General features: G+C 40.2%; 1 protein-coding gene across 3 annotated transcripts in view; it reads left to right on the top strand.

The window, feature by feature from the left end:
- MIA3 (MIA SH3 domain ER export factor 3) overlaps positions 1 to 27,859 on the top strand; it is a 60,149-nt gene extending 32,290 nt beyond the window's left edge. Inside the window, exons 7-29 of one of the 3 annotated variants that reach the window (XM_060246148.1) lie at positions 3,133 to 3,264; positions 5,880 to 5,901; positions 7,254 to 7,342; positions 7,528 to 7,605; positions 7,689 to 7,799; positions 8,574 to 8,645; positions 8,982 to 9,086; positions 12,795 to 12,917; positions 13,032 to 13,134; positions 13,977 to 14,032; positions 14,118 to 14,208; positions 15,692 to 15,830; positions 18,153 to 18,254; positions 18,535 to 18,595; positions 18,689 to 18,724; positions 19,015 to 19,082; positions 19,218 to 19,315; positions 19,425 to 19,556; positions 20,921 to 20,992; positions 21,091 to 21,170; positions 21,331 to 21,402; positions 21,987 to 22,131; positions 26,987 to 27,859. In XM_060246148.1, coding sequence (XP_060102131.1) covers positions 3,133 to 3,264; positions 5,880 to 5,901; positions 7,254 to 7,342; positions 7,528 to 7,605; positions 7,689 to 7,799; positions 8,574 to 8,645; positions 8,982 to 9,086; positions 12,795 to 12,917; positions 13,032 to 13,134; positions 13,977 to 14,032; positions 14,118 to 14,208; positions 15,692 to 15,830; positions 18,153 to 18,254; positions 18,535 to 18,595; positions 18,689 to 18,724; positions 19,015 to 19,082; positions 19,218 to 19,315; positions 19,425 to 19,556; positions 20,921 to 20,992; positions 21,091 to 21,170; positions 21,331 to 21,402; positions 21,987 to 22,131; positions 26,987 to 27,297 — 2,298 coding nt within the window. In that variant the 3' untranslated portion in view covers positions 27,298 to 27,859. Of the gene's footprint in view, positions 1 to 3,132; positions 3,265 to 5,879; positions 5,902 to 7,253; positions 7,343 to 7,527; positions 7,606 to 7,688; positions 7,800 to 8,573; positions 8,646 to 8,981; positions 9,087 to 12,794; positions 12,918 to 13,031; positions 13,135 to 13,976; positions 14,033 to 14,117; positions 14,209 to 15,691; positions 15,835 to 18,152; positions 18,255 to 18,534; positions 18,596 to 18,688; positions 18,725 to 19,014; positions 19,083 to 19,217; positions 19,316 to 19,424; positions 19,557 to 20,920; positions 20,993 to 21,090; positions 21,171 to 21,330; positions 21,403 to 21,986; positions 22,132 to 26,986 lie in introns of all 3 variants that reach the window. The other 2 variants (XM_060246158.1, XM_060246166.1) reach the window with 2 other exon arrangements.

Here is a 27,859-nt window from a genome sequence, read left to right as displayed (position 1 = left end):
TAGTTGGCTTGTTCTGATGGTGCTGGGAAAGGGGCGAAAGCTTTTTGAGCAAGGAAAATTAAAGGACACTGAAGGAGGTTTTGTGGACTGTATTGAATCGAGAGGCAGAAAGGTTTTTTTAATTGAGTTCTTATGGTGCTGCTTCATATAAGTAAATATTTGTTATGTCTTTGGTCTCTGGTTTCTCTGTTATGCAAGCAGATTTTCTGGGAAGTTCAGGGATACTCCCCCCCCCCCCCCAGAAGCCTCCTGTAAACAAACTAGAAACAAGATACTGATAGAGTTCTAGAAAAGTTATGTTGGTGGTTTCATTTTGGGGGGATCATCTAGGCTTGGAGTATTGTTTTCTGAATGGTAGTCCAATTAATGGAAGTGTCTGTGTTGACTTGAACAACAGGTTTTTGTATTTTTCCTCCTGTAAAACTGTCTTGTCAGGGCTTTATTGATTTTCACAATACTGCAAACTTTAATACTGCATGACATTCTGTCTGGGAACGATGAAATAGAGCAATGGAAAAAGGAGAAATAGTTCCTCTTTGGTGATACTGACATACATAAGATTCAATAATGCTATTCATTCAAAGGCAGATTTATTTAGAAATCTGTGTTGCATCTTGCATTTGTTGTTGTTTTGCCCAAAATTATTATTTGTGTTATTTATAGTCCACCTTACTCACTGAGACTTAAGGTGGATTACATAGTGTAAGCCAATACAGTCAATCAGATAGGACATCCAATAAACAATGCAACAGGATTTGGATTGCAGAAATCTGAAAAAATAAGTGGAAACAAAGCATAAATGTTAATATGACATGTTGAATGGTGCAGAAATTACATAGTAGGATTACACAACAATGGGCACTAGTAGTAATGTCCACCGCCTCTGTTCCTTTACTAAACCATGTTTGGCCTGAACTGTTTTGTTACACTGCAGACCTGTGTTAAAAAGTTCTCCTGAATAATTCAGTTTTGTACAGTTTCCAGAAAGTCAAGAGAACCAGAACCTTCCTGACCTTATCAGGCAGGCCATTCCATATGGTGTGAGCCACAGAGAATGTGCATATACAGGGAGTTATTGATTTTGCCCATTTGCAGGGTGGCATCTGCAGAATGCCCTGATCAGATGAGTGATGGTGTGTCATGGTGAGAAATAGGAGGTGAGGTGCTTCTGCAGATATGAGAGTCCAGGGCCATGAAGGGCTTTGGTTGTGACAGCAATACCTTAAGCTGAACCTGGTAACGGATGGGAAGCTAGTGGAGCGACTGCAGAATGGGAGTAACATGCATGCGTGCCTAGCTTCTGAGCTGCAGCATTCTGTAGCAAGTGGAGTCTCTGAGTTGACTTCCAGGGGAGACGTATGTTGAGTGCATTACAATAATCCAGTCTTGATATTACTCTGACGTGGATCCAAGTGTGAGATCAGCCACATCAGGTTAGTAAGGCATTCTTCCAAACTACTTAGCAGGAAGAACACATTCTCTTATGTTCTTATACTGTCTGGGGCAGTGATGCTCTGTATTCTTGGTGCTTGGGGAGAGGGCAAAGTGGAAGGGCTTCTAGCCCCACTTGTGAACCTCCTTTTTTTTTTTGGCCAGTGTGTGACACAGAGTGTTGGACTGGATGGGTCATTGGCCTGATCCAACATGGCTTCTCTTATGTTCTTTGCAGCTGGATTCTCCAGCAGTAATATTGAAGCTTAATCAAGTCAGTAAGGGATAACAGAACCCTATCCAAAGGGTGGGAACTTGGGAAGCTCAGGGTCCTTCAAGATCTTTCCAGTCAGCATCACCTTTTTCTTGTTAAAAATCAGTTTCATTTTTTTCACACTTAGTTATTTAACTGCACCAAACAGACAGTGATTTAGGATCTCTGCCACATCATCTGTAAGTTTGGATAAAGATATATAGAGCTGGGTGTTGTCAGCATATTGATTTCAGTTAACTCCAAAACTATGCATTATTTGTCCTAAAGGACTTTATACTGTAAAAAAAAGGACTTTAAGCTGTAAATATAAGCATCTGAACAGCTGCCCTGAGTCCGTTTGCAGAGAGGGCGGGATAGAAATTTAAGGTAATAAATAAATCATTTCTATAGTTTGTGAAAGTCAGATAGTCAGCTTGGTGTAATGGTTCGAGTGCTGGGACTAGGTCAGCCATGAAGCTGACTCAATTGTCTTGGTCAGTCAGTATCTCAGACTAACTTGCCTTACAGGATTGTATGGGATAAAGTGGAGAGGGGAGAAACACGTACACTATCTAATGTTTTTTGGAGGAGAGCAGAATAAAGGCATAACTTATAGATAGGTGGTTATTATAGATAAGTTGTGTATCTTGCTTGATAGAAAAGAATGTTAGTTTTAATGTCTGCTTGCCTTTTCTCTATATTGAGTAGAAAAAAAGTTCTTGGTCATAGTATTATTTTGATTGAAATGTGAACATATACATAGTACGTTAGTAGCTATCAAATATTTAAAGCGGCCTTGAGTGTTGCAGTGGTTTTGCAGAGAAACCAAAGTTCTGTGCAAAATAAATATTTCAGAACCCAGGATTGATTTTCTTGATTTCAAACATTATCTCATTTTTGTTTTGAAATTATAATTTGAGGTGTACTTAAATTAAAATGGGTCAACAGGAATTTAAAAAGCGCAAAATATTACTATTAGTATAATATTCCCAAATTCAAAGTGTTACAGTTTAGGAAAAAACTCATTGAGAATGTTGAAAGAACTGAATTGAAGAATTTTGATTTAGCAGTATAAATGGCAATTATAAAATATTTGATTGAAATCTTCCTGTTTAATTTACGTTAGCTGTACATCTTTCTTCAGTAAGATTGATTGTTATTTTGGATATTATGTTCTTTGTGTGCATGTTAGGCTCAGGATCATACTTGATTGATTTATGAGCTTTTGCTTAATGGAAAGAAATATTGGTTATTAAAATATTTTTATCTTGCCTTTTGATCAGAATAGATCTATACATTAGCCAGATGCAGTCCTAAACACTCTTGGAAGCTTTGTTGAGTTCAGTGGACTCTTGAGAAAAGTCTCAAGCTTGTATAGGATTAGGGAGACCCTTTAACTGTCGGCTCCAGAATGTTTTAAAAAAATGTTTGTGATCTTTTTGTCTTAGCTGGTTTCAACACTTCCTGAAGACATGCGGCCTGGACCTGATTTCCATGGGCTTCCTTGGGAGCCAGTTGTCCTAACTGCTTTGGTGGGAATTGCTACAATTGCTATTTTTTTCTGGAGAACCTGCTTATCTGTAAGTTAACTTCCATGTTCATATACACTGATTATTTGGTTGTTTCCTCTTGAACACAGGTGATGAAATCTTTGCAGATTTGTTGATTTCAAATACTTGTATTACAAATAGTGAAGAACGTTGTCATCTTTGTATTCTTGCAGACTCCTGTTACATAGTAGAAATGAACACAGTATTGGGCAGAAAACTCCTAGCGCTTCAACCTTTTGCTCTGGAACTGGAAGTCAGATATGCTGCTATTCTGGTCATGAAAAAGCCATAGAAAGTACAGGACTCTTATGCAGGAAGCTGCAGGGCCCATATCACTGCAAAGGCATGTTTTTTAGGGCTATTGTATTAAGAATATAAGAAGAGTGCTGCTGGGTGTGACCAGTAGTCCACCTGGTCCAAAATCCTTTCTCTTACAGGGGCCAACCAGTTCCTGTCTTTCTATCCTTTATTTCAGTGCACATTTGTAGCGTACAAATAAAGGATGCAGTGGCTTTCAGTGTATTTTACTTAAGAGAACAATGCAAAGCTGGAGAGCTGTCCCATTACATCGCTCTGTGGCCTGGTATTGCCTTGTGCTGCAACAACTACCCTCAGTGTTTGGGTTGGGTTGTACATTAATTAGAACGCTGAAGCCTTGTTTGAGTTCTTCAGATATGAAAGTAGAATAGCACAATGTATTTTCAAAGTACATCTTGCTGTTAATAATACACATGGGTTTATTACTGATCTGCTGTGAAACATACTTTGAGGCTTACCTGTAATAGAAAACAGTACTTTTAAGGCAGAGGAAGTGTGGTACCTGTGTAAGGACTTACATTGGTAAATCCAGTGGCAAGTGCCTTAAACAGCTGAATCCACCAGTTGCACTATACCCAACACAAATGCACCCTGTTTGTCCAAGTCATCCTGTAAAATTATTGATATCTCTCAGAATAACTAGGATAAAATACATAAATAACACTAGGACTACTGAGATAATTTCCTTGATGCTGAATTTTTTTAGAATGAGGAGACAAAGTACAATTCTACAAAGGCCAGTGCCCTTCCAAGTTCTGTTTTTTGTACTGTACTATGTCCTGTCTTACTTGGCAAACCTCGTCTGATTGAATTGAATGTTGCTTGAGAACCAGTTTGATGTAGTGGTTATATATGCAGACTCTTATCTGGGAGAACCAAGTTTGATTTCCCATTCCTGCACCTGCTGATGTGACCTTGAGTCAGTCACAAGTTCTCACAGCTGTTCCTTTCAAGAGCAGTTTTTGTTAGAGCTCTCTCAACACCACCTACCTCACAGCCAATGTTCCCTCTAAGCTGTGGAGTCTTGTGAGCAAAAATTCTGCATCATGAGTTACTGGCATTAAAGTTACTGGCGTTACTGGTGCATAAATTAGTTTGCTCTGGGGCCATTTTCCCTCTTTTTATCTGCCAGGTCAGATAAAATGGCCTTTCTCATTAATGCAAGAAGTTCAAACCTTGCTGGGGTGTGTTATTTTGAAAAGAGAGGGGGCTGGACATTTATAAGACATATATGTCCAGAGCCCTCTCTTTTCACAATATGTCATAGTAATGTTGTTCTATCAATTTATGAAGCATCAGAAAATGTTCACAGTTGCAAGCTCTGGGGAATTATCTGACAGGCTGGTTTACAGAAAGCTGGAGGCAAAAAAACTGTGAGCTAGCTCACACTAACTTAGCTTAGAGGAAACACTGCTCATAGGGTGTCTGTTATGGGAAGGGAGAGGAGACTGTAAGCCGCTCTGAGACTCCTTCAGGTAGTGAAGGGCAGGATATAAATCCAATCTCCTCCTCTTGTTGTTGTTGTTGTTGTGTGCTACTTTCTCAGTATGCTTTTTTCATGTTCCCTTCCTTCCATAGCTGTAATCTTGTATCATGTACTCATCTTAATTTAGCCATCTTGTAAATAAACTGGATTCTGCATCCCAACCAGAGATCTAAAATATATTGAACTAGTTGCATAGAAAATTGAGTATGGCATCACTTGAAACAAAAAATGTCACTTAATATAAGTGATTGCTCTAGCAGCTGATAAAACAAACATGAGCTGTAGGAATGGTCTAATTCGCTAAATGCAGTCGCTATATAGCCTACCTTTTAAGTAATTGAGTTCACTACTTAATCTGAAAATGAAAATCTGAAATATAATGATTTGAGGATCAGCTGTACCTCAGAGTGAGAGGGAAGGAGAACTATCAGTCATATATGGAATCTTTGTATATTGAGGAGCGACACTTTTCTGCAATATTACATTAAGCATAAATTTTGATCTCATTTCAGTTTACATGCTTATAATTTTGTTTACAGATTTGAAATAAAATGTAATTAACTTAATTACAGCCATAGAGCAGTTGAGTAATCAGACCTTTAGCCTGACTTTGAAGTAAGCCATTGACCTGGAAGCTGTTTTTAGAATATGCTTTAAGCTTGCTTGTGCAATGTCATTTGACACTTACATTGGAAGCAATACAAGTGTGAATATTTGTGTGAAGTGAAACTAAAGAAGTTGCTGTTCTGTTACCAGAAATACTTATTTTTCATTGTTGAATGACATCAATAAATGGTTAAATATTTGTCATAACACTGTTCTTTTTCATTTACATTTGTAGGTGAAGAGTAGAATGTATCAAGGTAGGACTCTTTTCTGTCCTTTACTGTGAACTGCTTTGATTTTTCAGGTTTCTTAGAATGGGCTTGGTATAAAGTACGTAATAAATGGTATTCCTATGTCATTCTTGTGTTTGATATCTAACGACCAGTCACTGTGAAAATCAAAAAATGTGCAAAACAGGGCTTAACTACAGGACAAAGTTAGAGTCCAGTGACATCTTTAAGACCAACTAAGTTTTATTCTGGGTATAAGCTTTTGTATGCATGCAGAAGTGTGATTGCACATGGAAGCTTATACCTAGAATAAAACTTCATTGGTCTTAAAGGTGCTACTGGAATCAAACTTTGTTTTGCTGCTTCAGACCTTTCAGCTATCCACCTGAGGGCTGGCTAACTACATTGTGTGATTCTGCAGATCTGGAGTGGTGTGTCTGTGTGCGCATGCATGCACATGCAGAAAAATCTACCTTGTTTAAGGGACAGGCTAAAGAAACATTAACAGTGCTGCTATGCGTGTGCAGGCATGGGGGGAAAGATGAATTTCAGGGGGTATTTTGGGTTGCCATAGGTCCTTGATATGACAACTGACTTCAAGGCAGTGCTGTCAACCGCTTGCACTATGGGATGGGGGAGCCAGTGGGGGAATGGGGTTTTCTTTCTTGTGAGTTTTTAGTCTTTTATACATAGTGAGTTTCAGATGTGTTAACATTCATATGAGGGTTGAGAGTCAGATAGTCCTGTGTGCAGGCCTAAAGTGTATCCATGCACGCAATTAGGTGTCCTTTCCAGCTGCAGGTTGGACTTTGTGTGTTGTTAGATCCAGCTCTGAACTATTCCCTGCCTTCAGCAGAGGGTTTTCTAGGGCTGCAATGGAAAAGTGAAGCCTGAAAATGCTAGGGTGTGTGCAAATCTTTGTATCTTTGCAGCTTCCAAAAGCCAGCTCTTAAGTTCTAGTTGTGCTGCCTGATTCACAGTTTCCTAGGCAGGTCCTGAATATACATTTTGCTGGAGTCTCTGGAGGTGTCTTTCAAGAAAACGAATGCCTTTCTTATCTCAAACAGACATCTCATGGTGTGGTATCATTATGAAGATGATGCGTTCAGGAGTCTTAAATAGCTGTTTTCCTGCCCTGAAGCCCTTTATTTAAACTATCTCCCATTCTTACCCTGCATGCATCAGAACTGGCATTGATTTGACCTCTTTCTGTAGCATACAGACTTGAGTACCTAAGTTACTTATCCTTCTTCACTGGGGTCACATTGGACATTCTTGACTTATAATTGTAAAGTTACAAAAGTTATCAAAAGTTAGTTTTTGTAGTTTAGCTCTGTAGTAAATCAGTCCACATTAACTCTTATTTTTCTTTTTCCTAGTGACAGAAAATCAGCTTGTTGAAAAAATTAAAACTCTTGTAAAAGAAAAGGCAGAAATCTTAGAAAAGATGTCACAATATGATCAAAAGGTATTATGCTATATGTATGCATCTTATTTTGTAATTTAAAAACTTACTGTTTACACAGTGTAAAGTATGTCTGTTTTTTATTCTATTTCTGTTAATGTAATAAAGACAGGGATTCTGATTTAAACATGAGTAATAAATGTCAATAACTACTTCCTGTGTTTATTTTTTTTTTACTTTGTAACTAGATAAGGGAAGCAAAGGAATCTGTGAAAGAGACCCAAAAACAGAATATACATCTCTCTGATGAAGCTGCAGGGCTTAAGGTAAAAAACAAACACTATTTATTCATGGTATGTTAAAAGTATGCAAACAGAATATATTTACTAATTGTGATTTTTTGTTATAGGACACACTCAAGAAGCTTAAAGAAACAAACAGCTTTTTGGATGATAAAGTGAAAAACTTACAAGCTATGCTAGAAATGGAGAAAGAGCAGAACCTGAAGAAACAAGAACAAGTAAGCAAACATTTAAGAAACTTCAGTTTCAACTGAATGTGGGGTTTTACCACGTTTTATGTAATGAATGTCTTCACTTCTTGGGAAGTGACTTTGACTTCTTTGGTTGTTATCCCACTTCATTAGAATTTTCTCCAAAATGAACCTAAGCCATCTTTATTTCAGGATCAGATGGGGGGCAAAGTGACTTTGTTGCGTTTTTCTCTTAATTGGGAAATGTTTGTTGCAGTTCATGAGAAATTTGTGTGTTAGTATTGTTTGATTCTCTTTTATAGTGGTTTGTTCATTCACTGAATCACTGTAAACTATCTTAATTTTACAGGGGAAGTTAGTAGATAAACTGAATCTGGATCTTACTTTCCTTGCATAGTGCATAGGTACAATGATTCTGTTCAAAAACTACTTATTTTGAAGCATAGTAGCGATAGAGTGTACTCAGTTCAGTCCTTACAATAATAATCTAAGGTAATCAGTCTTATCCCTAAATTGTGGTGGGGTAACTGAGAGAAAGTAGCTTGTTTCAGTATCATCAACAGTGAGCTAATTCGTTCATTTTGGGTTATAAGGAACAGACTTCTGAAGCAAGCTACATTTGCAGCTTGTAACTGAATTTGATCACTGTATAATTGTAGCAAAACACAGAAAATGTATATGCTACCTTTCTAGAGACCTTCTGTGAAAGCACCTAAAGAAATCTTTGTAGAGTATGTTGTTGGAATAACTGAAATTTCACAATTTTCTACCTAACACATGTGTTGATACTTATTGTCATAGATCACAGAAACCCAGAAATCTTTGGAGAAACTTGAAGAAGTCATTGTGCTGCATTCTGTAGAGCTTTCAGAGGTAAACCATCTAAAAATTGCTTACAAACCGCTCTGACTCTGAATTCCAAAAGCCTTGCCAGTGGAGGGGAGGGTATTTGTGAACGGGATTGTCCTCTTACCCCAGCCATAAACTTATAGAACAGATGAAAGCCAGGCATGGTTGCATTGAAGTTTTTGCAGAATACTTCAATTTCTAGGAGGAGGTGGATCCCCAGTGCATGGCATCCCTGCACCTCAGAATTAGCAAATTTTCAGAGATCTGGGCTTTCTCTCTTTTCAATTCTTTGTTTTGGTATAATCTGTTAAATTCATATGACTGTGGCCTCAACCTGGAAATAATTCATGGCAATTTTAGGTGCAGATAGCTCTCAATGAAGCTAAACTAAGTGAAGAAAAGGTGAAATCTGAGTTGCATCATGTTCAAGAAGAGAATGCAAGATTGAAAAAGAGCAAGGAACAGGTGAGTATAGTGCTCATGAAATTGAACTTATTATCTGAAGCATTTCCATGCCACATCTTAAGCAGGTTTTTGAAGCAGCTATATATTGTTATTCCTAAAGTAAATGTTTAGCTTTGGAACATGCACTGCTTAACTTCTTTTCTTAGCACTGGTCAATTTCTGTTCAGTCCCAGTCCTCAATATCCTGCAGCATTTCTCATATCCCAAAATTGTATTGAAATGAAACAGGAGTTTATTGTATGAGACATGTTCCATGGGAGTCACAGTGGAGAAAGCACATGTATGCACAGCTGTTTATATTGCCCATTTGCAGGTTGGCACCCACAGAAGGCCCTCCTGACAAGTGTGAAGCTGATATGGTGGAGCATAAGCAGAGAGATGTTTTCATAGATAAGAGAGACCAAGGGCCTGAAGGATTTTATATGTGATATCCAATACCTTAAACTGAGCCTGGTGACAGATAGGCAGTGTGTCTGCAGAATAGGAGTAATATGTATGCTCCATTCAGCTCCTGATAATAGCTAATGGGGCATTCTGGACCAGGTGGAGTTTTTGAATTGGCTGAGGGGAGACTGATGTACAGTGTGTTATAGTAGTCTAGTCCTGAAGTTGTTGTGGGGTGGATACAGATGATATCCATCCAGATTCGTATCAAGGTAAGGTGCCATCTTACAGGCTAGGTTGAGTTGGTAGGAAGTGTTGGTTTTTTGCAACTGCATCAACTTTCTTCTAATAAAGTTTGATCCAGTAATGGTCAGCTGAAATCCATCAAAATGGGGAGAACAACATCCTTCAAGATTTCCATCTGCCAAATCAGCATTACCTCTGTCTTTTCAGGATTTAGTTTTGGTTTGCCCTCTCTTAGCCAGTTAACGATTTTACAGTTTTTATAAACTCACACAAAGGGGGAGGGGGTTAGAGGAAAAGTTACAGCAGAGAGATGTAAATCATTCAAGTTTGAGTGCCGATGTAAGGGGATTAGAATGAACATGGTTGTTACACATAATGAATGATGAGAGAGGTAAGAAGTTCCAGTCTTCCATGGGTTGCAGTCAGTGCTCCCTCTAAGCTGTGGAGTCTTGTGAGCAAAAATTCTGTTTCATGAGCTACTGGCATTAAAGTTGTGATTTGGCTACTGCATAAATCAGTTTGATTTGGGACCGTCCTTCCTGAGCTAAGACAAAAATGTGTGAGCCAGAGGCTAAAAAACTGTGAGCTAGCTCACACTAACTCAGCTCAGAAGGAACACTGGTTGCAGTTAGAGATAAGTCAAGACTAATCCAGGAGGGTAATATATAAAGAATAAAATCTTCAGTAATATGTCCAGAAAAATTAAAATATTCTCACCACCAGTTTCTGAATGTTGTGATTTTTGATGCCATATTTTGTGTCTATTTATTCTTTTACATAGAGACCTGTTTGTCCAGTGTAGATAGTAGAAGGGCGTGCCACATGATTGCATACATTAAATTGGATGATGAGTAAGTGGTTAGGCTCAAGATGATGTTCTTAGGCTCTATAATAGTATTGTTTCATTTTATATTGGGACATAATTTGGCATCTAGGTTTGTTGCAGAGTTTGGTTCCTGTGTGTGTCTGTTGGGCATTTTTTTGTGATGAAAAGCTGTCTTAAGTTAGGCTGTCTATAAGCAAAAAAGGCCTGTGTAAAAAATGTTGTTATGCAGGAGAGGCTACAGGTCGATTTGAACTGTGAGCTATAGGTCATCTTTATTGGATTTTTAAAGATGTTACAAAATGAAGGCATAACTCCTAGCTCAATTTATTTTGCCCTTCACTGGTGCTTCATTTAGAATATAATTTTTTTAATATGCAGCAGTTTCAACTGCGGAATGAGGACATTCTGCATTCTAACTTGTTGTGCCCTCTCCATTAATGAAATTTCACAAAGTTAGGATGTCTGATGGCCTGTCCAGGATCCCCTACCCCAGATTACCTATCAGTTTTCATGTCACACAATGCGATCCTTACACTGTTTTCTGATTCCAGACATTTGTGTACTTCTTACATTCTTTGAATGTGACTTCTTGGGTTTTGGTCTGCAAGGCACCCAGCACTACTTTGTGTTGGTCTGTCAGGCTCCAAGAAGGATTGGTCAGCGTCCTCACGCAACCTATCCTTGTGGGTTGGCAAAAGCTATTATACTCTGTCTTGAGTTCATGGCAGTTCAATACCACTTTATGTATCATTGCTCTCTCCAGAAGAATGCTGTTTTTCTTTGCCACATTCTTGCTTGTATTTTGGGTAGTATACTTGTAGAGAGTTCCCTGCTGCTTTAGAAGGCAATTCTGAGTGAAGATCAATATGAAATGTTAAACAACTGTTGGGAAGACAGTCCTCCGTGGTCTCTTTCTTGGAGAACTTCACACCCACCTCCTCTACTCAGTGAACTTGTTAATCTCCAAGTTTGGGACTGGACAGAAGCCACAGTGAAAACAAGATTGTACTTACCTGTAGCTGTTGTTCATTGAGTGGTCTTCTGTGCAGGCACACATCCTTCCCTCCTGTCCCACTGTAATCTCTCTGAAACTTCAGTTTATTGAGGTCTCTGGTGATGGTATGGAGAGAACTGAGAGTGCAGTGCCCCTCATCCTGCTCATGTCTGGTAAACACAATCTGGCTTTATCAGTTTATTTACTTCATTCAGTGGAAAGTAGGGTTTATAATGCCTTAGGTTAGATGAGAATCCCTTTCTGAGAGATTGGAGCAAATAAAGTTATAACATAATGATTGCCTTTAGATTGCAGATTTTCTATGTATTTGTCATGGTGACTGGAAATATATGAGTGTTTGGCAGATGGTGGTTTTTTGTTATGGTATTTTTTTTGCCATTTGCATAGTTCTGCAGTGGTGTCCTGACAATGTACTTATTGCTCCATGGTCAGCTTGATGGTAGGGTGAAAACTGTTGAAATGCTGGTAGAATTTTTGAGAGCTTCATTTCCATGTGTTCTGATGATGAAAAAAGCTGTTGGTGACTCTAAAGTACAAGAGGGAAGGAGCTGAGGAAGACTTGTAAGAGGCCCATGAAGGTGTTCCCAAATTGTGGTGCCATGTGATTACCCTTGCCATGACTGTTCTCACCTCGAATGGAAGTAGGGAGAATGAGGGAATCAGTGGTACTGATCACACTGGAACAAGATGGAATTTGCAGTAGATTTAGAATATAAATAGAGAGCTTGAGGAGATGCATAGCTAATATAGGAGGAGCTTATGTTCTTTATCTTTGTGAGCTTTTGTCAAAACTGATCTATTCCTAGGTTTCTTCTCTAAGCTGGCACAGTTGGAGCACTATAATGGAATAATTTGCAGTAGAAAGACTGCTGCAGGGATTCCTTGCTTGTTTGTTGACTACCTTTCTCTTGTCTCCATGTAATACTTGGTGCTGTCTGCATCTTCTTGCTTGGCTTCTTTTCTCTAGGAATGGCAGCAGTGCATGAAAGTAGGTCATGTTATCAGTTGCTGCAGCAAAAGTATTGTCTTTACAAAGTGTCTCTCCAGAGTAGTAAATAAATTGCAATTTTGAAACCATTGTAAGCAAAAAGGAAACAGCAGTAGTGATTCAGAGCACAGCTTTAATAGCCTTTTATTCTTTAGCTGCTAGACTGAATTATTTCAAAACCTGGAGTATAGCAGGTCTGGTGCTCTTCATGTACCAGTAATACTGATATTATTGTTCTGGTGTTCTTAGCTGCTCCAAGAAGCAGAAGGCTGGACTGAGAGGCATGCTGAGCTCAGTGAACAGATCAAGACATATCAGAAGTCTCAAAAAGACATTGAAGAAACACTTGCCTACAAGGAAAATGAAATTGAAGTAAGAACTCTTGAGGAACAACTTTCTTATGCATTCCATGTGCTGTGTGACTGAGTTGCTGCATCAGATGTTGTGATCCTTTGATTGGATTGATTTTTTTCACTACTGCTTTAGGTTTTGACTAACTGCATTATGCAGCTGAAACAGCTTGATGCAGATTCTGAACTGGATGGAAAGAAGGATGAAGGAAATGATGTGGCTAATGGGGAACACTCAGGTATTAAAGCATTAGATAACCTGACTGATTTGTGAATGCAATAACTCCTCATATATACTCTTTTGAGGATGCAGAAGTTGGAAGAGATTCAAGCATTCGATGGTAATCATGAGTTTAATGAGAAGTGCACAGTAGTATAGTTTAACTTCATAAATCAACATTTTGTTTTTTTCTTTGTATTTTGTGTGTGTGCGCACGCGCATGCTCGGATGTCATGGAAATTTCTGATGACCTCTACTGGGCATGGAGGATGTTTAGAGGAGTGGCTTGACAGAGCCTGCCTCTGCCTCCTGGTCCTGGTATTCCAAGGTGGTCTTCCATTCAAGTACTTGCCAGGGTTGGTCCTGCTTAAGCTTTTGAGATCTGATGAGATCAGACTTGCCTGGGCTATCCAGGTCAGGGCATGAAATGACATTTTGTTGACTGAAAGTGTAGGGCTTTCTAAAAATTGGGGTTGATAGTAGTAGAATGGCACATTCAAAAGTTATGCTAAATATCTTAGTAAGAGATTAACTTTTAAAAATCTGAATTGTAAGTAATGTGGGCAGTTCACAAGATAACTTGTTTGGACTGTTCTGGCACTTCCTTTCTAGCATCAGTCATGCATTAAGAATGATTTAAATGACTGATACGGTAATGTTTTCCTGTCTCAAGTCGATGTGCATAGTGGGTTTATAAATGTTTTCAGTACACATCCCATCAATGATTAATTGAGCCCTACACTTAAAATAAAATTTTTTAAAAGTATTTAAGGATACAAGTAAATACACCAAAATATGTTAAATTTGGAAATTTTTACTTAAATATTTGACACAATGGAATAAAATTATTTTTCTTTCTAGATTCCAGAAATGAAATGATGAAGAATCAGATTAAGCAGATGATGGATGTTTCACGGGTATGAAGCATTGTCTAGTCAATATTTCCTAATCTATGCTTCTATTGCAGCAGAAATTTATGTGTAATTTTGTTACCCTTTGCAGGTAAAAACGACATTATCAATCATTGAAGAAGACAGAGATCTCTTACGGTCCAAACTAAATGATGAAATTACAGCAAGACATGAATTAGAAGGTGTGTATAACAAACAGTTGATCATGTAATTGTGTTCAATAAAAACTTCAGCAGTAGTTCAGCTAGCAAGGTAATTCTCATTCCCACTAGTATATGAAAAACCTGCAGCCAAACTGTCTGGCTAATTCAGATCAGTATGAAGTTCTCGCTCTTCCCCAATCCTCTGATTTTTCAGCTCACTTATTTACATGTTTATTTAAATGTATGCTACCTTGAAGGCAGTATGCATGATGAAATCATCATCATTTAAAATATCCACACACCAGAAACAGTATTAAACCAATATAAAAATAACAGTTAAAATTCTTTTAGAAGCAGTTTGCTTTGGCAGCAAATAGAGACATTGGATTATTTATATATATATAGCTATAAGAAAAGAAATAAAACAATATTAATAAAACTGTGGAAGCAATGTTTTCAGAATAGCTTTAAAGCAAAATGCAAAAGTCCAGCCAGATTCCATACACACACAAAAAAAGTAATTATGAAGTGCCGGGAAAAATAAAAAAATGTTTCCACCTGGTGCCTAAAACCTAATAAAGCACCTGGTAAATAGTGACGTCCTTAGGGACGGTAGGTGACATTGTTTCAGTGACTGTGGAAGCAATGTTTTCAGAATTGCCCTGTCAAATGGGTCTATGTGCCCCTTGACATCTTTGTCCACACTTGCAAGATCTCCTTTGACTGCTGTTTTCCTTCCTTCCACTAACACACCGTCCTCCATTTGTAGTTTGCCCCAGAGTGTGTATTGTCCATGGCTCCTCCCTTCAGGTTGTATCTGGACTAAATTGACCATTTCTAACTATTTCCCCTTCCCACTGCAGATGGCCCTCATGTCATTCCCCAGGGTTTCCTATTCTCAATAAGCAGCATTTTGTGGAAATCAATGAGCTACTGTGTGTGGGAGAGGGAGAACCATGAAGGTTTTATTTTGTCACTGGAAAATGTTGTCTGGATGCAACCCTTTAACAATGCATCAGAACCTACTATGCCATCGGGGCTGCTTTTCAGGACACTGCTTGATCTGCCCCATTTCTGTTAGGTAGCCTGTCTTTTGACTTTTCTCTTACCCCAGAATGCACTGATCAGTCCTGAGCTTAAGTGCTAAGAAATTTCTGTACAGTCCTGCAATGCGTATAGCTGATCTTGCTTCAGTGTGCCATTTCTCTTCCTTTCCTTAAATGCTCATTATCCACCTGTCCTTCTTTGGGCACCTTGTTCCTTAACTACTTCTGAATCACAGTGTCCTCATTCCGGTACTGCCAGGTTTCCCTTATGTGAGGTTGGCTCAACCAAACTGACATGTTCCTTTTCATCAGAGAAACTGGACTTCAGACTATTTCCCCCCAAAGCATGTAATCATTTTGTGATGCCACACCAACTCAGCTAATCTGTATTGAAGTCTTCACCATCACAGATATACTATATAACATACATATAAATAAAATCTATTATTATTATATGTATGTATGTTTTATTGCAGAGCAAATCAAGAAGCTGGAACATGATTCCTGTTCCTTGCAGACAACAAAATCTCAGCTAGAAAATGAGTGTAAAACTCTGCAACAGAAAGTAGAGATTCTTACTGAGCTTTACCAACAGAAGGAGATGGCACTTCAAAAGTACGTACTGGAATTTAAAGTAAAGAGAAATCTAAAATATATTATAAGTAAGATGGGAGGTGTAGATGTCTGTTTACTAGATACGTCAGATCTTAAAATTTTCCTTCCCTCAAAGCTCTTGTTGGCAGCATGTGTGAGTTTCCCTTGTGGTTTCTTATCCATTATTCAAGCCAGGCCTTTGCCCTTCTTAGCTTCAGCAGTGAGTCTGCAGTGCCTTCATTTTTAGTCAGTACCTTTTTGGCACCAGGACCGACAGGGTGTGGGAACCATGGGGGGGGAGGGGGGGTTGGGGACTGAATTTGGTCCCCTGTGCTGCGCAGCCGCCCCGCCTCCTCCTCCTGCATCTTCCCAGTTCTTTAAAAGCTTGCCTCTGTGTCCCGCCCCCGTGGCAGCGGTGAGCAATCTGCTAAACAAGCGGCGCTGCCTTTGCCTCCGGAGGCAAGGGCAGCTTGTTCAGCGGTTGCTCGCCACTGCTGCCAGTTTCTCCTGCGGATCAGCTGCTGCTGCGGGGAGAGAGGTGAGCTTTTAAAGAGCCGGAAAGGCACTTTCCCTAGCTTAACATAACAAACACAGAGGGAGGAGGAGGCGACACGGGAGGAGGAGGAGGCGGCACGGGGGGGGGGGGCAGGAGGCTGTGGGGCACCGCGGGGGGGTGGGCAGCTCAGCTGGCGGCCCGGTTGCTGATGGGCCACGGACCAGTATCAGTCCGGGGCCCGGTGGTTAGGGACCACTGTGCTACACATTTCGTTTGAAGTACCCTAATCTGAGCAGTAAATGCCTCTCTCTATTGCCCCTTTCTCAAGCTGCTGTTAGCTCCAGTAGGAGAAAAAGGCCGCCAAACTAATGGTGACTGGGAGACATGTATATTTGTGAGTGAAGGGGAGAGGTAGATTCATGTAAATAAAGTAGGGGGGTTAGCATTTTTAAACAAAAAAAGGCTAATTAAGCAAAATAAGCTAAACTGTACTTCTCCTTATGCTTCACCTTTGCTGTTGTGCCAGTGCTTTGAAGAATTTTTCTCCCAGTCTGGCTCTTATATCAGAATTGGGCTAGGCTGAGAGGCAGAAAGTTTCGTTAAGAATATTATCACCAAACATACTTACATGAATGAAAACATCTCATAGAAATTCTCAAGTAAACCACCACAAAACTGGCCGGTTGTCACAAAGGTGGATCTTTTTCTTGTGTTGGATCCAAGTTCCTTTCCCCTAATAGTGGTGTCTCCTGTACTAATGGAAGAGGCTCAGCCATTAGCGGAATGCAACTTTTCGATACAACATGACGTATTTTTAAAATTTGGAAGTTTTGTAAAGGAATTTCTATTTAAAGTATTTACACCCCTCTCTTCTACTAAAGGAAAGTAGTTCTTAATGTAAGCATCTTTCCTCATGTTTTTACATTATACTACCACATGGATATTTGCTTGAAAACCTTTCAAATTAAAAGCCCAACTCTTCCTCTGCTATTTTTAGTATATGTTGATTACACACAAACCCATTCTTTTGTTATAAAGAGAAAATAATTGTTGAGTTGTGAAGAGGCAGCGTTTGTGGTCAATTTGTTAGTCTATCAAGTAGTGCTTATATGGTTATTGCTTTAAGTAGAAGTTAAAATTATTTTTAAAGACCTTAGTATTATTTCTCTTGAACTTCATTATTGTGCCTATGAATTTTGCCACTGAGAGGGTGACATGATCATTTGTATCTGACCGCAGCCATGACACCTGGGTTTGCATACTCAGCAATTTCATATTTATGTTTATCAGTCTACATTTTACTCTTAAAAGCTGAAGTCTGGTTTCAGCTGGACATTTTGGAAGGAAAAAAAGCCCCTACGGAGTTCCATAGGCTTGCAGTTGCATGTAAACTGGTCCTGATCTTCCATAGCAGCAGTCCACATGGAAAACAGTGTATGTGACTAGAAAGATTCTTTGACATCTTAGATCTTTGTTGGTGAGAAGGGACATACGTTTGAATATATGTTTTTTTGTGGGGACAAGAGAAGCAACCCCCCCCCCCTGCTCCCTCCAGGGATATCCATGTGTGGTGAGGGATCCTTCCTTATCCATTAATAGTTTGAGGTAGAGGCAGAATGCCCAACCTACTTTGTAACCATGAACAGAGAGTGTTTACCTCACTATCTTTATTAGCAGTCCTAGATGCCAGAGCTCTGATTTCCCTTTCACCTACTTTGACTTTGTGAGCCCTATGTCTTCTGGTGTTCCTTAACTGTCCTTGCTTTTGATGTGGCTGCTCAAGTGACTGTTGCCAGGTGGGGCAGATCTATGTCTTGCTTAATTTGCTTTCTTCTATTCTCTCCCAGAAAGCTGACACAAGAAGAGTATGAGCGACAAGAGAAGGAGCAGAAGCTCTCTGCTGCAGATGAAAAAGCTATCTTGGCTGTTGAGGAAGTGAAAATTTACAAGTAATTGAACACATTAACACATGAAGCTGCTTTATAGTGAATCTGACCATTGGCCCATCAGAATCCGTATTGTCTATTCAGACTGGCAGTAGCTCTCCAAGGTCTCAGGCAGAGACCTGGCCCTTTTAACTGGAGGTGCTGGGGATTGAACCTGGAACCTTATGTATGCAAAGCAGAGGCTACTCCAGAGAGCCACAGCCCCTTCCCAGACATTTGAAGTATTAATGTCCTGTGGTTTAGAATGGTGAACAAAATTAAGCTTTTAACTTTTTTTTGCTAGGCAGAGAATTCAGGAAATGGAAGAGGAATTGCAGAAAACAGAGCGATCTTACAAAAATCAGGTATGATGCTGTCCTGAGAGGATTTTGAGAATGTGAATGTGGAATATGTTGGGGAAGTGTGCAATTTAATTTAATTTTTTTTAATGTTTTCAGATTGCTAGTCATGAGAAGAAAGCCCATGACAACTGGGTAAGGTTTTTCCCTCCTACAAAATCATTATTAAATTGGTTCATCGCAAACTCTATTCCACCAAGTAAGAAACTTAATGCTGCTGCATTACATATTGCCTGCATTCAGGCTTCATTTTGAGCCATAGTTTGTAAACCATGGATTAATAAACTCTGAATGTGAGATGCCCACATATCTCACATTCAGAGTTTATTAATCCATGGTTTACAAACAATGGATGATATTAGAATTCTAAACTGTTGTTTGTACCTGGCTCATTAAATGTATTTCCACAATTTGTTCCCTTATAGCTTACAGCACGTTCTGCAGAGAGATTATTGGCTGAAGAGAAAAGGGAAGCTGCCAACCTGAGGCAAAAGTAAGCATGTTCTCTGCATGTTCCTACACAAACAAGTCAGCTCAGTCTGTCACTGGATTAGACAATGCTGATACACATCCGGCTGCAGCTTCTTTATGAAAGTGTCTTTTTAATAATTAAGTTTATTTTTACTAGGTTAATAGAGGTAAATAAAAAAATAGCTGCACTTCAGAGACCATTAATTGTGAAACCAACTCCAGGTCGACCAGACCATCAAGTCCCTCCCCGCAGAGGTAAATATCCTTTTCACTTATCAGTTGCCAGTAAACTGAAGTGCCACTCTTCTGAAAACAGATAAATATTCTGCACCAGTGATAGTACATTACTCCTACCATATTACAGGTCCAGTGAGTCGAGATGGATCCTTTGGGCCTTCACCTGTGAGTGGGGGGGCTCCTTCGCCACCACTAATGATGGAACCTCCTGTGCGGCCCCTTTCTGCCAATCCAAGGGAAGGCTCCAGAAGTGAACATAGTAAGAAATCACATTTTTTTCCCCTCAAGTTACTTTGGTAAACGAATTGTTTTAAAGAGTTACTGCTTATTAACTGCTACATCACACTTTCTGTATCTTGTGTTAATGCCAAATGGCCATCATGCCTTTTTAACTCATTGTCATTTTCTCAGTAGCCTATTAGAGTCTTATCAGTGTTGAATGGAAATGGAAATTGGCTGCTCCTAACAGCCAGAAGAATCTATGCAAGCTGCTTGTGATTAAGACTTTACAACTCATACTTCAGTTAGTGCTAGGAAAATCTCTTCTTCCTTGTCGTTTAAGGATTTGCCAACTGTTCTTATCCAGGAAGGCAGCCCTGAATTTATTCAGAAGTATGAGCCTTAAAGTAAAAGGGTTAACCCATTTAAGATACGCATTGGTCTGCAGCCTCCCAATTATTTTGAGACTGAAATCCAACTACTAAATGACTAGATTTGCAGCTAATTTCTGGTTTCTGTCTTATGTATGTTAAGAACAAAAAAAAAAAAATAGTGAAAGTAACAAATGGCTTCTAGTTAAACAGGATAATGGTATTCTGTAACACCATATTTTAAAGCATTTAGGCTACAGTCCAGCCCATGCTAAACACTTCTTGACTGATTGATTCCAATTGGTGAACCAACCATGTGCTTAAATTTCCTTCTATTAAACTCAGTAGAACTCAAATAGTTTACCTTTGGCTGGCTTGTATGCCTTTAGTCTTGCAAATGAATAATCCTGGATGCTAAAAAGCTCTGCTGCACGTGCCTCACACACACTACATAAATCAATGAACTTAAGATAGTTCCATTTAAAATGAGTAGAATGTACTTCCTGGTAGTTGTGTATTTGATTTGGGAATAACTGTTCTAATTCAGTTGTTAACAGTGGTGATTGTATTTGAACATTCCAGGCTATCTAAAAGTTAATTGTGATAGTTCTCATTAAATACTTTGTCTCAGATGTCTTGTTCCAATTTCAGACAGTGCAAGGGCCTCTCAACCATGGTTAAACGGATCAAGAGTGGATCATGTGCTTCCCCTCCCACCTTACCATAGTTAGGGGATACGTTGGCACCAATTTTAACTGCACTTGAAACTAATAAGGTTCCCCACTTAGTAAGGATTATTATTTAGCTTTAAAAGCAGGGAGCCTGGTTAGTTTTACTTTTTAGAACTCCTGTGCCAGTGTATCCCTTATTTCTTCTTAAGATTGGGAGGATGAGCTTGCAATGTGTTAATCATTGCACTAGTACCATGTACAATGGGAAAAAGTGTGTCTAAGTGGAGAGCACTAAGAATACCATGGCAGGAGCAGCTGTTTTACCATGCAAATGGATGACCTGTGAGTTCAATCTTCTGCAGGTGCTCCTATTCCTGATGGTCCTCCAGTCCCAAGAAGGCATTCTGAGCTGTCAGGAAGAATATCTGCTCCAGGTGAGGCTGCAGCTATGCAACTACTAGTCAGCTAAATAATTATGTAATCTTTTTCAGAAGCAGTATAAATGTATGGCGATCTTTTCTCCTCTTTCCAGATCTTGGTCCTGCTGTAGCACCCCTCATCAATTGTGGGCCAAGAACATCCTCTCCATCTTCTACACTAGTGGATGGAATGGTGAGTAAATGGGGATGAGTCTTTTTTTCTGCTGCTTTGGAGACACTCAAGGCAGAATCTTAGTTCTTACTCTGTTATATAGGTTGCATTGCTTCTTACTTATGTATCATCTATTTTGTCTGTCCTCTCACTGTCATTGTTTTGTTGGGGGAAAATAAAGCAAAATCCTCTCAAAGAGCAGGAAGCCCCCTCTGCTGATGCTGTTCCACCTTCATCTGCTGAAACAACTGCAGTGAGTACTGAGAAGCTGGGTATGGTGCTGTTGCTTCCGTTGCTTTGATGGAAAAGATGGAATAGGAGCATGCTGTTTTATGTAGTGGAATAACACAATGGTTCTTTGCAGAACTCAGTTCAACTCACTCATGAGCTGCATCTCTTAGTAGGCTTTTTGATGTGTTAAGCTTACTTGCATCTTCGGAGCAACTAATATCATTTTAACATTGAATTTGGAAAAGCCAAGTTTTTTAATCTTCTTAAGGACAACATAACTCTTATTCTGCAGAAATCTTTCTGATGTGGTGGTTCCTGATACTTAAGGCTTTTATAAACCTTGTGTCTAGATTTTTATGTTAGAATGGAATCTGTTTGGCCTTGCTGTCATTTGCACATGAAGGAGATTTAGACAGCATGAACATGATTGGGAGTCCATTCTTTGGAATATGTTTGTTAAGAGAAAGAAAATCTCAATATGGAGATAAATGGAGTTCAAAAACCCTGCCGCTACATGACTCTGTCTCAAAATACTGTTTGGTGAGCAGCTCAGTTTTCCATTTTATTGGCCATCTACTAGAAGGTTAACATTGTGATTTTTTACAGGTTAACGTAAGTTCTAAAGGACAACCACCTTTTCCTGGTCCTCCCATTATGGCACCTTCAACAACTGGACCTTTGCCACCTCCTGTTCGATTTGGACCTCCACCACGAGCGCCCTATGGACCTCGTCCTCTTCCTCTCTCTTTAGGTATGTTTGCTGTGATGTATGTTGTGCTGAAATGATTACTTAAAATTGAACAGCCTTATGAATTCCAGAATTTATTTATGTATTTGATTTTTATCATCATGTTGCAGAACAGGAACTCTTATCAACATGCAACTTAAAAGAGCATTCAGTTCTGTCTTGTGCAGAATTGGCAGGGCCTAGCCGGTATAGTTATACCAGTTGGAGAGCTAATTACCAGTAACTAAAATACTTCAAGTACAGAATATTATTTTGACATAATGGATTTCTATTCACAGCCATGGTTGCGCTAGCATTTATAACAAGTGTTTGGCAGGCATTTCTGTGTATACTTAAAGTTAAATGATGCATTGGCAGAAGAATACTTCTTTTACTTCATGTGCTCAGAAATGCGTGTGTAGGTTAGACAAGAGTCTCTGACCTTATGCCACTCTCATGCTCCTCTTCTCCGTGGGGCTTCCCTTGGATTTTACACTAGCTGTTCTGGGGCTGCAACTTGCTTTGCCTCTTTTGAACAGCAAACAGAAACTGGTTTTTAGAGGATCTTGTTTGCTGCACGAAAGAGGCAAAGTGAGTTGCAGCCTTGGGGTAGCTAGTGTGAAATCTGACGGAAGCCCCACGGAGAGGAGAGTAAGAGCGGCATAACGCTAGTGGAGAATTGTTCTCTGTGAATGACGTCCATTTCCCACATAGGTCTGTATTTATTCTGGAAAGCCAAATAAGAGAGAAGCATCTTTTCTGTCTCCTCTCACTTCTATTCTCTTGTTGGGGGGGTATGTTTGTGAGGGGAATGACACGCATTGTTATGTGATCTTTAAAACAAATGGGTAATGTTCTGTGGCAGGCTTGGAATTTAGTAGAACATTTTCCCTGCCCTCCCCTTTTTATTTTGCTTCCCTGAAAGTCATATAGACTCTTACATTATCCTCTTCTTTCTCTTCTTTCCACCCATCAGCCAACCTGCTTTTATCTGCCCCTTCCCCCAGTCTTCAGTTTTTCCTCCTTTCTTTTACCTGGGAACAGTCTGCCTGAGTTGCACTGTGCCAGCTGCTGGGCCACATCCAGTTGCACCATAGGGAAACCACACAGACTTGTGAGTGGCAGTTCACGTTTCCCTGTCCTATTCCTGCAGTATTTCCTCTTTACCTCCTCCCAGCAACCTCTGTATCCTCACCTGTCCATGCTAATTTCTTTTCTTCCCGATCAACTAACCAACCTACATTTTATCTCCCCCTTCATCTACTACATGTATAGTGCAGCTTTCTCACAATGTGAAACCAAAGCAGTTTACCTTATTATCTTCCCTTTCATCTTCACAAGCAACTCTGTGAGGTAGATTATGGTGAGAATATGACTATTCCTAGGTCACCCAGCAAGATTTCATGCCAGAGTGGGGATTCAAGCCTGGATCTCCCAAATACTAGTCTGAAACTTGAGCCATTATTAGTACACTGGCTTTCTTGTGCTGGCAGCTGCTCAATGGTAGTGAGCAGCCAGTCCTGGGAAAGTAATGCAGGTCATGTGGTATCAAGGTGGTTGTTGTGAGGCCTGGCCTCAAAACAGTCCTGGAAAGGTCCCTGCCCCACTTTACTGATGGAAACCGAGCCTGGAATAATTTCCTAGCACCAGCCAATGAGGGAACTGATTTCATAAAGTTACAGGCACTACTTCTGTTCACAGAGGGCCATTCAACCCCAAAGTATACTTTTTTAGATTTCAGATTTTTCTGCGAACTTCATAGAAAGATCCTTCTTGTTTGTTCCTGGCTTCAGTCTCTCACTTTAAGTATCTGTAGATTTGGCCATGTTGAGAATCAAATATACTGATAATCACAAACAGCCTGAGCAGGAACAAAAAATAATTCATGCTTCAGAGTAATATTTATCAATGGCACCAGGGCTTTTTTTGTAGCAGGAACTCATTAGCATATTAGGCCACACACCGCTGATGTAGCCAATCCTCCAAGAGCTTACAGGGCTCTTAGTTACAGGGTCTATTGTAAGCTCCAGGAGGATTGGCTACATCAGGGTGGGTGCGGCCTAATATACAAAGGAGTTCCTGCTACAAAAAAAGCATTGAGTGGCATCAATCACTAAAATGTCCGGAATAGGTAAATAGTCCCAAATGTTCATACATAATCACTGGGCAGTGTCTAACTCAAGGAGAATGCTGTGGTGAAGAGGTAAGATGACAAAAAGAGCTAAGGAATGCATTACCTAGAGACAACATGCATCTAGAAGAAGAAGAATTGCAGATTTATATCCCACCCTTCTCCCTGAATCAGAGACTCAGAGCGGCTTACAATCTCCTATGTCTTCTCCCCTCACAACAGACACCCTGTGAGGTGGGTGGGGCTGGAGAGGGCTCTCACAGCAGCTGCCCTTTCAAGGACAACCTCTGCCAGAACTATGGCTGACCCAAGGCCATTCCAGCAGGTGCAAGTGGAGGAGTGGGGAATCAAACCTGGTTCTCCCAGATAAGAGTCCGCACACTTAACCACTCACCAAACTGTCTCTAGACCAAGGGTGGCCAATGGTAGCTCTCCAGATGTTTTTTTTTGCCTACAACTCCCATCAGCCCCAGCCAGCATGGCCAATGGCTGGGGTTGATGGGAGTTATAGGCAAAAAACATCTGGAGAGCTACCGTTGGTCACCCCTGATCTAGACAGCTGATATTCCAAGAGGGCCTTGGGCCTGCACAGTTCAGATTTGGTGTTCCAGGAAGAGAGGCTGGGGTAGGGGAGTCAAGTGGGGATCTGAACAGAGATTGTCAGTAATCTAAAGGAGATCTGGAGAAGGATGAACATGGAGTAGGACTAGGTATAGCAAGTGAGCCAGTAAACCAGGCCAGGATACACAGTGGAATCCATGGAGCAGGCCGAGTTGGTCAAGAAACTAAAGGAGGAAGAAAAGAGACTTTGAGGCAGGTAGGTTTGTTAAAGACAGTCTTTCTGACATCACAGTACTGTGGCATAGCCATATTGTATCAGTTAGAAGGTTGTATCTATTGTGGCTTGGTTTTACTGGGAGTTCTTTCTTGTCTTGTATTCCTTTCTAATAGAGTACTGTATTTTAGAAATGCCTTGATAGAATCCAAATACATCTAGTACAGTAGTCAGCCTTTAGTGAGCGATTGAATCAATATCTGTTGGGGAGGTCCCTTTGTTGCCAGAATTCACCTTTCTGGCTCATATGCATGAAGCTAGCAATTGTGCCTTCATGGCTATAAATCATATTGAGTAGTCCATTTCTACCTATTAGTGTGTAAATGGCCATGGCTAGGGCTGTTATGCCTCTTATGCAGTCTTCTTTTTCAGAAACCAAAAGATGTAATACTCATTGTATGTTGACAGATTGCACCCAAAGAGTGCTTGTGAATGGTTCCTCATCCTGTTGGAGGAGTGACAAGTGGAGTGCCTCAAGGATCTGTCTTGAGGCCTGTTTGTTTAATATCTTTATCAGTGATTTGGATGAAGGAATAGTTGTTCAGTCTCACAATCGAGTCTGACTCTTTGTGACCCCATGGATGAAGTCATGCCAGGCCTCCTGTCCCCCACCACCCTCCAAAGTCCGCTCAAATTCATGTTGGTTGTATCAGTAATGCTGTCCAGCCATTGCATCTTTTGCCAGAATGGAGGGAATGCTTATTAAATTTGCAGATGATTCTAAATTGGGAGGGGTCGCAATACAGTAGAAGACAGTCAGGACACAGGATGATCTTAACAGGCTGGAAAACTGGGCTAAAACAAATAAAATGAATTTTAATGGGGATAAATGTAAAGTTCTGCATTTAGGTAAGAAAAATCCAATGCATAATTAAAGGATAAGGAAGATTTGACTGGGCAGTAATATGTGTGAAAAGGATCTAAGGGTCTTACTGAACCATACACTGAACATCAGTCAACAATGTGATGTTGTGGCTAAAAAGGCAAATGTGATTTTGGGCTGAAGTATAGTGTTTGAACAGAAGTGCTAAAGTGATGTGTTCAGTTCAGTTCTGGCCACTACTATTCAAGAAGGATATAGACAAGCTGGAACGTGTCCAGAGGAGGGCAACAAAGATGGTGAGGGGTCTGAAGACCAAGTCCTTTGTGGAAAGGTTGAAGGAACTGAGTATGTTTAGCCTGGACAGTTTTTAGTTTATTTATGATTTATATCCCGCCCTTCCCACCAAGTGGCTCAGGGCGGCTGAGAAGTGATATGACCATCATCCTTAAATACGTTGAAGGGCTGTCATATAGAGGATGGTGCAGAATAGTTTTCTTTTGCCCCAGGTCAGACCAGCAATAGGTTGAAATGAAATCACAGTTTCCTGCTAAACACAGAGCTGTTCCTCAGTGGAACAGGCTTCCTCGGGAGGTGGTGGACTGTCCTTCCTTGGAGGTTTTTAAACAGAGGCTAGATGGCCATCTGACAGCAATGCTGATTGTGAATTAGGCAGGTCATGAGGAGGAGGGCAGGAAGGGTTGCATCAGTGCTTTGTTCTTCTGGCTTTTTCTTATGTGCCCAGGGAGATGCTGATTGACACTTTGGGGATCAGTCAGCAATTCTTCTCCAGGCCAGTTTAGCAAGGGATCCTAGGCTTTAAAAATCTTTTTCCACCACAAAGCAGAGAAGTGAAAGGAGGCTGTGAAGGGCACAAAATGCACCATCATGTATGTACAAGATCTGGGGTTTTCCCCCCTGACCTTGAGTGGGTTTGCAAACCAGGAGTATACTTGCTTAAAGTGAAAGCACAGATGTCTTGGGATTCTGTGTTCACTGTCAGGTTGAGATAAGTCACATTTACTCATATATGTGTTGCTAAAGTGCTGTTGAAAGCAAAATTGTTCGTAAAGGGTTCTTCCTTTCCTTTCAGTGCGTGGTGGTCCTCCGCCACCCATTCCAAGAGACTATCCACCTGGTCCTCCCTTTGGAATGAGAGACTTTCCACCTGGCCCACTGCCACCCCCAGAGCACAGAGGATATCTCCATGGACCGCCTCCTTTCCGACCTCCAACCCCCAGAGATTATCCTCCACGGCTACCCCTACAAGGATTAAGGGACTATCCTCCTCCTCCAATCAGAGACTTGCCGCCTTCAGGACCCAATAACTACCAAGGTCCTCAGCGTCCTCCATCCCCAACTAGCTCACAGGACTCAGCACATCATCTTGAACAGAAACCATGATTTGAGATTTCTGGACTGAACTCTGCCACGTTTCTTGTGGTGAGAATTTCAGTGGCTTCAGCACAACCAACTCTTTTGACTTTTAGATTTGGTTTCAATGTAGCTTTTTAAAAAATGGAAGAATAAGTTGTCTCCAATCTCTAGCATTGTGCATTTTGATCACCTTTAATGAGGACTTGTCCATCCTCCTGGGATGCAAACGTAATTTTTCTGTGATGAACCTGAAGCCTGCTTCTTACAGCTGTGGTCGGCTCACAGCTCTCGACGTGCAATATATGAAAAGTACCTGTGTGGTTAGTTTTTAATTAATGTAGCCTATATAACAAACTGGTGGATGATTTCATAATTCAAAATATAATCTGAACATTTCCTGTGGAAATACTGTATGTAAGAAATGCTACCCTTTCAGCTATAGCCTACAGTGACTGTAGACCAGTTGTTTACATGTGAATTCTAACTCTAAGCTTTTAAAAACATCTGGTGTAAAAGACCAGAGGCACAAACTACACTGTACTGGAAGGACAATTCTAATAATAAAGAGAGCAAGGTCCCTTTTGCTAAA

Source organism: Heteronotia binoei, chromosome 1 (genome assembly GCF_032191835.1).
Source record: "Heteronotia binoei isolate CCM8104 ecotype False Entrance Well chromosome 1, APGP_CSIRO_Hbin_v1, whole genome shotgun sequence".
NCBI classification, from domain to species: Eukaryota; Metazoa; Chordata; class Lepidosauria; order Squamata; family Gekkonidae; genus Heteronotia; species Heteronotia binoei.
This window is presented reverse-complemented; position numbering and strand designations above follow the sequence as displayed.